The sequence below is a fragment of the Anguilla rostrata genome, chromosome 5 (genome assembly GCF_018555375.3).
Source record: "Anguilla rostrata isolate EN2019 chromosome 5, ASM1855537v3, whole genome shotgun sequence".
Classification (NCBI taxonomy): domain Eukaryota; kingdom Metazoa; phylum Chordata; class Actinopteri; order Anguilliformes; family Anguillidae; genus Anguilla; species Anguilla rostrata.
In genome coordinates, this window is record NC_057937.1 from 25199123 (window position 1) to 25211787 (window position 12665).

Here is a 12665-nt window from a genome sequence, read left to right on the forward strand (position 1 = left end):
CAAGCAGGGCAAAACACAAGCAGGCGGAACACACAGGCAGAAACAAATGAAATGCAAGGAACCAGCACCCGAGTCAGGAAAGAAAGAACAAGACACAGGTGAACTCAAAGAACAATCAAACCAGAAAAGGAGGGGATAACAAGGCACAGGTGGGAACAATGATAATTAAATAATTAAAACCAATAATACAAGTAACACAGGGAGGGAGAACAAACTGAAACACAAAACTGAAGTGCCGCCATCTGGCGGCCAAAAGGGGAAAAACAGAAACAGAAAATACAGAACCATGACAGACCTTCTACTTTAGTTATCAGTGCCCTTCCAGAGATAGATAGCCATAGATTAAATCTCTTCTCTATTGCTTTTATAAGAGGATTAAAGTTCTCCATTGCTCTAGATGTTTGATCTTTCTTTATACTTACACCAAGATATTTCACCTTTTCTTTAACAGGTATATCGTATATATTATCATCCATACCATTTTTAATAGAAAGTAGTTCACATTTTGCTACATTTAAAAAAAGACCAGAGGCTCTAGAGAAGATATTAATAGCTTCTATTGTTTTTTTAATTTGTTGTTTGTCCTTGAGAAGCAGTGTGGTATCGTCTGCTAGTTGACTGTATGTATTGTTATGTCTGCAATGGAAACACCTTTAATACCACTATTTTTAATATGTATTTTAAAAATTTGCATAACAATAAAAAAGAGCTATGGTGAGACTGGACACCCTTGCCAAAGGCCTCTTCTAATATTAAATCTTTTGGAAGTACCATGTGACAGTTTGATAAAACTATTGCTATTTTTATATAAAGTTCTAATTGCATTTATAAAGTTTCTTCCAAAACCGAATAGCTCCAATGCTTTATACATAAAGTTATGTTCGATAGTGTCGAAAGCCTTGTAAAAGTCCAGAAAAAGAATAAAACCATTCTATAATTTCTGAATAATCTAAAATATCTAATACTAGTCTTATATTGTTAGCTATATGCCTGCCAGACATAAATCCCGACTGAGTTTCCTCTATAATTTCATCAAGCGTTTCCTTAAGTCTTTTCGCTAAACATATAGCTATGATTTTATAATCATTTTGAAGAAGGGAAATAGGTCGCAAATAATCAAGTAATACTTTTTTTGCTGTTTTGGTATTAAACTTATAAGGCCTTCAGTCATGGTAGGGGGAAGACTTTCATTCTTAAAACTTTCTAAATAAACTCTATGCAAGAAGGGTGATAATTCTTTAGAAAATGTTTTGTAAAATTCGCCCGTCAGTCCCTGGACTTTTATTTGGCTTGAGTTTATCAATGGCAGTTTCAATGTCTTTTATAGAAATAGGTAGGTCGCATGCATTAAGATTATCTCTGTTGATTTTTTGACTTCACGACTTCCATAAGATGTTCGATTGTTGTAATTGATTAATTTGAATCATAGAGGGATTTGTAGAAATTTTCACACATGGTTGATATTTCATTAGGGTCCTGAGTTACAGAGTCACCCTTTTTCAATTTTGTTAAGCAGTTATTTTTCTGATGGTGTTTTTCTAATTTAAAAAAGTAGTTTGAATTTTGTTCTCCCTCTTCCAGCAATTTCCTTCTGGAGCGGACAAAAGCACCTTTTGCTTGTGTCAGGGTTCGCCCGGGTCCTTCCAGCACCAGCCGCTAGATGTCACCAGCACTCCCTTATTCACTTTTGATTTCTTTCACCTGTGTCTGTCCTGATTACCCAGCCTCATTAAGTGTCATCTGTTCCACCTGTGTCTTGTTTGGTTTTCTTTATTTATTCCATGTCTTTGCACTAAAAGTTCTGCTTGTTGTTAAGTCTATTTGGTTTGTTTACTTGTTTCTTTGTTATCTGTCCTTTGTGTTCCTGTTTAAGATCTTTTTTTTTTTTTAGTATTAATTTTGTTAATTTTGGAGTCTCATCTCCGGTTTATTTTGTCTTCCCTTTGTTTAGCCTTAATTCAGTGTTTTTGCTGTTTTGCTTTGCATCAGTAAATCTTTGTTTGCCACCTCATCTCTGCCTCCGCCTCGTTGTCTGCACCTGGGTCCACTCAGTACACCGCCTCACAGCTTGTATACATTGTCAAGCTTGAGTTGTAATTCTGCCAGTTTTACTTTATTTTCCTCTGAAATATTATCTGGTAAGATGTCATTTAAATTAATGATTTCTTTGATTAAATCTGTTTCTTCTTTAATCCTTGCTCTTGTTAAGTCGGCTCCAGTTTTCATCATTAGTTTTCTAAGTTCAAATTTAAGAAGTTCCCAATTTTTTCCAAGTGCATCTTGAGTAATAGCCACATTCCAATAATTGCTTATTACCTTCTTAATACTTTTTTCTAATAAATCATTGGATAAAAGTGAGTTATGGAGTTTCCAGTATACATAGCTTTTCTTGACTTTACAATGAGCAGACAGAGTAATTTCTAGAAAAATTATTTTATGGCCAAATAGGGGAGCTGGTAAAATATCAACTATTAAAGAAGTCAACCATATGTCCTGAAATTAGCCAAAGGTCTATTTGTGATTTAAGAGAAACAATTTTGTTTTTCCAAGTGAAATATATCTTGTTAGGGTATTTGAGTCTCCATATATCTTAAGTCTAGCCTATACATAAATTCTGTCATTTTAGAATTGGAGGCTACATGTGATTTAGCAGGCCATCTATCAATACCATCATTCAAAGTGAAATTAAAGTCTCCTCCTAATATAATTTTCATATTTGTATATTTTTTAAATATATAGTCAATTTTGCTGTTTAATATTTCAATAAATTCTATATTTTCTTTTTTATTGTTATACCCAAAGATGTTACCAAGTAAATACAGCTCATAATTCAGTGTAATAAACAAGAAAAGAAAATGACCAAGTTGATCTGATAATGAAAATAAAACTTCCCCACTGAATTTGTGTATTAACGTTAAAACACCTGTGGAATGTTTCGTCCCATGAGAATACCACATCTCCTCACCCCATTGTGCTTTCCAAAAATTGGAATCGCTTGGCCCAGAATGTGTTTCCTGTATAAAATATGTCTGCATTTAAACTCTTTGCATAAAGAAACACTGCTTTCCTTTTTGTCTTATCTCTCAATCCCCTGACATTAAATGAAACAATATTTAAAGAAGAAATGTTGAAAGAATTAACTATTAACTTCAAAATGAGCTTAGAACCCTGAGAAAAGAACGTCCGTTCCATATCCAGCCCAGTGGTTATTTCGCTTACATTTAGCTTTCGACGCTCTATTTAATGGGGAGGAGTAAACCGGAAGTGTCGTTCCAGAAACTTCCGCTTCACCTCCCTACATTACGTTGCGCTCAGAGATAGCCTGATAGATTTAGCCGTCACCGAGTTTTTGTTGCTCGTGTTATTGTGGCCCTGTACTACGGTTAAAGTGTTCAATAATTATGGGCAAGAAAACACGGACGGGAATAGGGCGTAGGACTATTTTACGGCTTTCACCGACAGGACCTCGCAGTATCACCGCAGTGGGAACCAATTCACGGGAACAAGGAACAGGTTCAGGAATTGAAGGTGAGAAAATAACGCTCAAGTATGCATGTTTTGTACGTCTCGGTACGAAATGGCGTGGCTATCAGCTTGCTATCCAAGCTACAACGATTGTACATTCAACTCTACAGAAGCAAGTTAGCGTTGGCGGTGGTCTGAAATTGTTATTTTATGACAGCTATAGCGTTAGAATTATTGAGGCCATTATTTGTTTTTCTGGGAAACGTCCGTCTATCTACATAATTGGCTGGCTACATGTCCCATAGCTAACGTAACATGCGTGCACAGCGGCCCACAGGAACGAATTCCGTTACCCGATTTGAGAGGGTTTACAATTTTTTGGGTCCATAGCTAGTTGGCTAACGTTACAATACCAATAGTGCCTTTTGGGTTGTCCCTACTGGGAAAGACGTCTGGTATCATGTTGTATTTAGCTATCATATCTTATCAAGGGGAACCGTCGCTGATCGAGTATACGTCCCTGCTATCATAATTACCTCGGCCCACATCCGGCTTGTAAAGAAAAGACTCGGCAGGGTCGAAATATCGGTAACAACCTGTACTTAGTCATGTATAAAGAATTTCCATTTTATCTTCCGGTGGTTATTTTTTTGTATTACTTTCGCAATACTTTCGTTTTTTTCTGTGCCGTCAAATATGTCGGAAGTCGCCCAGCGCTAGCATTAGCCGCTAAGGGGAACTGCCACACTGCCGCGATCTTTCTTCCTTATTTTGCTACATGTGGGGACACTGTAAGCCAAAAAACTGGCATTAATTAAACTCTGTCGTATTTAGCTCCCTAAAAATAGACAAATGATCCCATTTACTCACAAGTCTATGTTGTAGCACATCTTCACATGTGCATTGTGGAAACACAAGCTTACCACACCTATTCGTGACCAAAATTGTTTTTATGACTGTACTTGATCCATTGTTTCTTCTCATCCACCGTAATTATTTGATTGAGTTAAGACTTGTTAAATACATTAAAATATTGTATTGATTGTACATCAACTTTACAGTGGTAGCATGATCATTATAATGGAACTTGTCTTTGGAATTCCTGTCCTCACTTTTTTTTACAGCAAGGAAAATACTATAATTTAAAATTTTTACAGTACATTTCAGGAGAAGAGATGCACAAACGGTGCAGTGGCAGAATTTAAACTATAACTGGATGGCACCATCAGAAATCCAACACAAATCCCCTTGATAAAGCACTGTATGTACTCTCTGATTTGACAGATAAGCCTTCATTTACAAAATTATCAGCAATTTCTTTCAATTCAGCTCCCGAGCTCGCAACTTATGTATCTCTGCTACGTTTTCTGGTTTTTTTTCTGTTGTCCACTTTTTGTGTTTTTGTAAGGTTTATAAGGCATTTTGATATGCTTAGCTGTAGCTAGGACTCCTCTTTGCTCTCTTCCTCAGCTAGCTTTCTGACCTTACAAATAGACACGTGACATAGGACAATAGCATACACAGACATATTTCACAACAACCTTTGAATATCAGAAAATCCCAGTACTACCGGATAAATTATCACAAATTGTTTATTGAATATCTGAAACAATATGTTTTTGCAGAATGGGCATATTGGTTAAGTTTGACATGATCACAGACTATTGTACAAAGAACGTGTACTAACCATGACAGACTATTGTACAAAGAACGTGTACTAACCATGACAGACAAGTTTGCTTATTGAATCATACATAAAACAGAAAACACCTGTGAAACATTGTATTTTGTGATGTTCAACGTGTGACTCAAATGTACTTAAGAGCTCCTGCAAGAATGTCCTTTTTTCATGTGAATTACTGCTAGTTATGAATAGGGTTGCAAAGGGTCGGAATATTTCCGATAAATTTCCAGAAATTTTGGAAGGGAAGTTACGCTCGGGAATTTTGCACCATTTCAATATAAAAATCTTTTTAACCTTTTAATAGTGAACTTATTTGTGGGGGAATACACACAAAAAAAGCAATACTGGGTCTTATGGCATGTTTTGGTTAAAAGGATTCACATTTAATTGAATTGTAATCATACACTGCATTCAGCAGCGCACTCTTCCATCACATGAACTGATAATTTGCCAGCATCCCTTTAAAGGTGCAGTGCGTACAATTTAGTGGCATCTGGCGGAATGGACTTGGCAGAAATGGAATATAATATTCATAAGTATGTTTTAATTATTGTATAATCCCATGAAAATAAGAATCGTTGTGTTTTTGTTACCTTAGAATTAGCCCTTTATATGTACATAGGGAGTGGGTCCTCTTCCACGGAGGCTTCCATGTTGCACCACCATGTTTCTACCAGAGACTGTAAAAAATATGGACAAATCTACTGTGACGTCACCCATTGACTCTCCGTGGGTCTCTAAAACACGTTTTGAAACTCAATGGCGAGCGTGGCCATATTGTCTATTTGGAGCCAAAACCATAGAGATAAGTTCTGTGATTTTCACAATGTGATTGACAGTCCGGTGCGGAAAAGCCCATCAACCTGAACCAACGATTGCAGAACAAACTTGAGGCTAGCTGACTGTCTGCCGTTATGTTTTAAAATATAGGCTATTATCAAATGTTTACGGAGTTTAATTTCCATCCATGACAGTACTGTCATGTAATCACGTTATATGTAGCTATGACATTAATAATACAATTATGTTCAATTATCTTCAATTTATGTTTCTCAGCAAAACGAATATGCTTAGCTAGCATATCAGCTTGCCAGTGAGCTAGGTAGGCTATCCGTGGTTAGCTCATGCAATTATAACAGTATGAACCACAGGGGAAGAACATCAACTACACTGATGGTCAGTCAATCAGAGATGTGTAGGCTACTGGTGATTTGACTAGGCTAATTTTCGTATAACTGTCTGGTAGACCTACTGTTAACCGAGCAAGTAATCGTCGTAGGTTTTCGCCACAGTCAGTTAATGAGCCAGTAACTCAGGGTTTCCCCCAGAAAAGTTGTTAGGCCCGGTGGCAAATATCTTTTGACACATATCTGGGCACATTTCAACAACAACAAAAGAAATTAAATTAAAATAAATAATATCAAGGTTTTTGCACTCTTTAAAAAAAAAAAAAAAAAAAGCTTGTATTCAAGTCCTGATTGGCTACTGAATCTTACAACAAGCTTTGGAATGCTGGGCACATGTAAACATTTAAAAAACTGTCTAAGGTTTTTTGGCTTTTACCTTTCCTCCTTGACATTATCCCTAAATGGCACAAAGTAAGTATCTGTGTTACTGTTTGGCTAGCTAGCTAAGTTAGCTACATGACCACGTTGTCAGAAAAGTTTGTCCAACCGTGAAACCTGGCTGACTTGTTTACATTTTGGACAGTTGTGGCTCCTCCGTAAATCAATCGTTGTTTCCGTCGCAGCACTTTAGACACAAGTAATATCGAGAAAATCCTTAAATTTCTTCTTATCGTGAAGAGTGTCTGACCCTTAACCGTAGCGTTTTTTCCCCAAAGATGGTATTTCTAGATATAGCCTCATTTTGCCGCTGTGTTAACACATTTTCACGGTTGCCGGTCAGGCACTATTCACCATAAGAAGAAATTTTAGGATTTTTACGATATTAATTGTGTCAAGTGCGGCAATGGAAACAACGATGTATTTACTATGTAGCCACATCTGTCCAAAATGTCAGGCAGTTTTCACGGTCGGGAAAATGTTATGACAACATTGTCGTGCACATCAATGTCATCAAGCTAACGTTGTTAATAAACAAGTGAAGTTGTTATTTCGATGGCAATGAATAAGTCATGTAATGTTACAATATATCGAATGTTACATTCATGCTACTATTTTAACGTTACCTACACACTGCTTAAGTTAATATAAAAAGAATGTACGTACTGACGAGATGAAGTGATAACGCAGTTTGTAACAAGGTTAGTTAGCCTACTAAATAAGAAATGGTGGCTTGCTAGGTAACGTTAGCTTGTGTTAGTTGGAAGCGTCAAGTGTTGAACGTCACTATGCACAATGAGGGTAAAGAACACTGATCTCAGACCTGCTTTCCTACAGTGCGTTCACGTTTTAACCAACAGATGTCGCTAGTGAGCTTTTCAACCGAGCTGCCCCACTGTAACTGTAGTTTAAAAAACATCTTAAAAATACATTTAAAAAATAAAATAAAATTCCCCGATGCTTAGGCCCGGCGGGGGGGTCAACTTAGGCCCGGCGGGCCGCTTGGCTTGCAATACACTGGCGGAAACCCTGGTAACTGCTACTCCATCGTCGTTTGTGGTGTTCACTTGCTGGGTGACGCTGGCTGACCGATCGTTCGCAAGTCACTTTTTACCGAATAAAAATTAACACTGTCAGCGGTGATTAACAAATCTACGAAGTATTTTAATAACTGATCTGCAGGAGTGTAAATATGACAACGCACTTTGTACAACAAGTTTTCCACCTGGTGCATGAAGACAGGACCGATTCTGAGAACCACTGTCTTAAATGCTGTTGTTGGTCTCTTAAATGCTAAAAACATGTTCCTTTCTAAATGCCAATCTTACAAAGATGGTTAATTTCGTTAAAGTCTGTGTGTGTGTGTGATTTCATTGTGTGTTGTATGTTATCCAGAAAATAAACCTTAAGACTCTTAATTCGCTTTGTGAAACTGAAATCGGGATTATAGTAGCTTTGTCACATGCGTGAAGCATGGCCCAGGTAGACATTTACGGAATGTACACGACTGACAAGCCGTCAAACACGTTTGACAGATTGAATACTTGCCAGTTAGGGTTAGCTAGCTAGTCAAATGGCTTGGTGGCCGAAGTTGCAAACTGTTTTAGCATAGGCTACTGGACTACCAAATATAGCAAGCTGATTACGCTTTCTGCCAACTAATTATTTGGTTAAGTAGGCTAAAGGAAATAGTAAAAATGACTCGGCTACCGAAAAACATCAGAGGAGGATTATTTTATGGTCGTCTAGTGCAGCTGTAAATAGCACACGCCATAATGAAATCACTACGAAATGGGATGCCTGCATTTTTCGCACAGGTGGACCGTGGTTGGAGCCACAATGTCAAGGCCAAGAGGTGCCACCTCCCACCCTAGTGACCATAGACAGTAGCCCCTACTGTAGCTTAGTCCTCTGCAGTAATCGGGAAGTGACGTAAACTACCTCATTGGTCCACAACAAATATTATAACAGTGCCCAAATGACACAATAAATCATGAAATCGACCCATGGACAGTCATAAGACGAATAAAATGCACATTGTGACTATTTGTTCTCATGAGAAAAAATTATTGACTTTGTATTTAATAAAGTGGACCTACTTCTTTCGTTTACACTGTGGCTCAGCGAAGTGTCAGCTCAATAATGCACGTGACCGCGCTGCTTTTATAAAGCACTGCAATGAATATGCTATTCGTTTTGTTTTCATGTCATCGTCGCAATCTTTTGGACTAATTTGGTGATTGTTTGACAACAGCAGTCCTATGCCACATACGCTGTTTAGAGACCAACGGAGGAACGAGCATTGAAAAGTTTGAAAGATAGGCGTATTGGATATTCTTTATGGCTTTGAAAGTTGTGCTTGGACTTGGATACCATAGGCCTATTTCACATTTCCGGGTATGAAAACCGGATGTAGGGGTCTCTCATTTCCGGTTATCTTAACAGCCACCAAAACAATGGCAGCGACGAAGAGCGACCAGTTTTGTTGCGTTCCCCTGTGTACCAATTCGAAGAAGAATTTATTTGCCCTTTCACAGCTTTCCCACAGATGTGCTCCAAAATAATAAGAACTTGCTAGGTAGCATGACTGTTGCAAACTAACTCATTACGATAGCTAGCTAGTTAGCTACTGCTTTGTGAATCAATACGATTACACTCGATATTAAACTTTTCTCCTCACATACATTTGGGTCCAGAAGTCTGAGTCCACTACCAACTCCTCTGTTTTTTATCGTTCATTAAGAACAAACGCAGTTTCAGTCATGTGGTATTTGTTACTCAGAAATGTCATTAGCTAGCTAGCTAGCAGTTAGCTAGCTATATTTTATGATTAGCAAATTACGTTTTAGCCAGCTAGCTTGTTAGCAAGCACATATTTGGATATTCAATGTGGAAACTGCAGATGCACGTTTATTTTAGTTGTTGTAATTACAAAATGTATTGACGGACATCGCGACAAGCCTACTTAAGATATATCAGCTGATTTTTAAAATGTGTGGGTAGTTTTCATCAGCGATGAAAACAAACAGCTCGGTAGTGAACTGAATACCATTACACAGGCGATCTGACAAGCAATATAAATCTTTATTAGAACAAGTACAGCACAAACAACATGTCACAAAACTTAGTTCAGAGATATTTCACTTCGGTATAACATAAGTAATTTTGTGGAGCCTAACGCATTGTACTAACATAACGTTGACGGTCAGCAGGGGAGGCAAAGCTAACAGAATCGCTTTTCCTCACAGTTGTCAGGCTCCCTATTCATTCATTTTCGGGACAACCGAGAGGAACAGAGACGCTGTTAACGGACAGCAGATGTTGCTTCACGCTACGAAAACACAATGGAGTCGTCTCCAGAAAATAATTTATGTCGAAATTAAATATCTCTTTAATCGGCTAACTTGCTGTGGTTAGCAAGCTAACTATTTAGCTTTCTGGCGATCCAGAGCTAACGTTATACTTACCTTCATAACTGAATGTAAACTTATCAAAAAAGAATTTATAGCCCTTGTCTAGTTTGGACCGCTTAACATTCACTGGCAATGCTTCTACAATGCGGATAACATCGGACAGTGAACTTTGGCAGAGCTATTAGGGACTGTGAGAACACACATCGCTGTTTAGGCTCAATTTTTTGCTGTCAGAAATGGACTTGCGTCCATAGCAACGGTAACCGGAAACAAAGTATCCCTACATCCGGTTTTGGTCGCCATCTTGTGAAACAGGCCTATTACCAGACTACGGTTTCCGATTGAGGAAAGGATGAGTAGATAATGCATTTTTTCCGCCATTTGGACCTTTCAAGTTAACGTGAGGATTCACATTTAGAAACGATTAGATTTGGTGTTCTTGTCTTTCTGAAATGGGTCGCGATATGCGCCACAGCCGTCATCCATCTGGCTTGTAGGCTACAGCTCGCTAGGCTTAGGCTATGTTTTTAGCATCTTATACCACCGAAGTATCTCCAATATCTTCCGTTTGTTTTGTTTGTGCGCGTATATTTTGTTCATTTTGAGCGTATAACAGTAGCCTAGGTATCCAATCACGTTCAGTCGTCATCAACACTTCAAGTCATGCGCACAAGATGTAATGTCTTTTGGTGAAGAATGGAAACGAAATTTATTAAACCTGGTGAAAACACAACCGTTACCGTAGTTGACATATGTCAAAAATAAATGGAGATGGGCTTGGATAGAGGAAACTGGCAGACAGTGCAAACAGACAGTGCACTTTATCTTTTTGTTTGTTTTGAACAATTTGTTATTGTACAATTTGTTATCGTTTGTTATTTGTGGTAATAAACATGTTAATTTTCAATTAATTCATTTCTTCATTTCCCTCCATTATTTCTCCTAACCCCTGAACATATTTCAGGCACAGAAATTTTCCTTGCTTTCAGCCCTGGTAATACCACACATGTTGTTTACAGCGTTGTCGCCCTTTTTAATACAGTCTGGCTTGACTGACAATCCATTTATTCAGTAGGTGAGAGTATAAGCTTTCTAACGATGTATAACATGTCTAGTTTTGCTTTTAGAATAGCGTTTCATTGGTCCGCGTAATCGAAGGGTTGTTATCATTGCATTCACTTACTCATTCACTCTGTGGTAGCAGTAAAATACGCTGCACCTAACGAAACGTTAACAATTTTTCGTAATTTCTTGGAAAATACTATTATTATTGAGGACTTCTGGGCATAGCTAAGCCATATGTTTGCTGATAGACCTAGCTGACATCGTTTTCTAGTATAAGACCGAAGCGGATAGAAATATCATTGATTTACTCTGTCTCTGTCTCTATCTGTTGAAAATAGATAAGATTTCATCATTGCTATGTAAGTATTACTGCTCAAAATATTTCTGTTATATGCGTTATTTTTTAAATTGAGTGTCTAAGTAGGTTAGTGGTATTTTATGAGGATATTTCACACTGTAATGTAAGCATTAGTTAGTAGTGTAATAGTTTTTGTGACGCATCATGTCTTTCTTTGTTTTACCATGCAAAGCAGCTAACGTTAGCAAGAAAACGCTACCACAATGTGGAACAATTAACAATCATAATCACTATCTTACTTGTAAACTATGACCTATAGTTTTACAGACTAAATAACTAAATACAATTTATAAATCTATCAAGGAACCTCATCACTTGACACTTGGCTACTCGATGCTGTCGTAGACGATGACTTCATTTTTGGAACTTACAGGCCACCATAGCTTCTCCTACGTCATTGGAAAGGGAGGGGTGAAGGGAGGTGAGGGGGGGTATTCAGTTGGTTGCAATCTGCAACCTCACCGCTAGATGCCACTGAATTCTACACACTGCACCTTTAAATAGGAATTCAGTAAAATTACGACCCTCTGCATGCACAGTGCATTCTCCCATCACGTGTGCAGCCCACATTACTGCCAACACTACCGCACTGTCTGAGCCAAAGGACTACATGTTTTCAGGTAAGTTTTGATTATATTACTGGAGTGAATATATTTTATATTTTTATGATATTTCAGTTAACCGGCAGATAGTAGCCTAATGCAAAGTACACAGGTTATACCTTAACACCTTCTGCTAGCTAGCTGTTACCATGTGATGTAGCTTGATTGAACATGCTAATTGAGGAGATTTAATTAATCTATTTCCATTCATTCTTTATTGTAAAACATTTATTTTATAAATGAGTTGTTCACTTTAACCCCTAAGGCCTATTCTGAATTGTTATTTCGTTATGTTTTGTTTTCGTCATGGAAAAAGGGGTCGTAACAAATATTTTTAGTTGATGAAATTAACGCCGTCTGATAAGTAGGATACTTTTATCGCTGTGAAGGGGCATTGAGACGTCGTATAAATATTGGTAATTATGGACAAGCAGTTGGCTTCTCTTCAAAACTTTCCGTCTTTGGTCATGTAGTGTGCTGCCGACGTGACTTAGCACTACTCACGGTATACTG

General features: G+C 37.7%; 1 protein-coding gene across 5 annotated transcripts in view; it reads left to right on the forward strand.

Moving 5' to 3' along the window:
• Positions 1–3281: 3281 nt before the first annotated feature.
• Positions 3282–12665, forward strand: part of fnbp4 (formin binding protein 4) — a 117335-nt gene continuing 107951 nt past the window's right edge. For 4 of the 5 annotated variants that reach the window (XM_064337932.1, XM_064337934.1, XM_064337935.1 and 1 more), the window contains exon 1: positions 3284–3528. In XM_064337932.1, coding sequence (XP_064194002.1) covers positions 3402–3528 — 127 coding nt within the window. In that variant the 5' untranslated portion in view covers positions 3284–3401. Of the gene's footprint in view, positions 3529–12665 lie in introns of all 5 variants that reach the window. The other variant, XM_064337936.1, reaches the window with a different exon arrangement.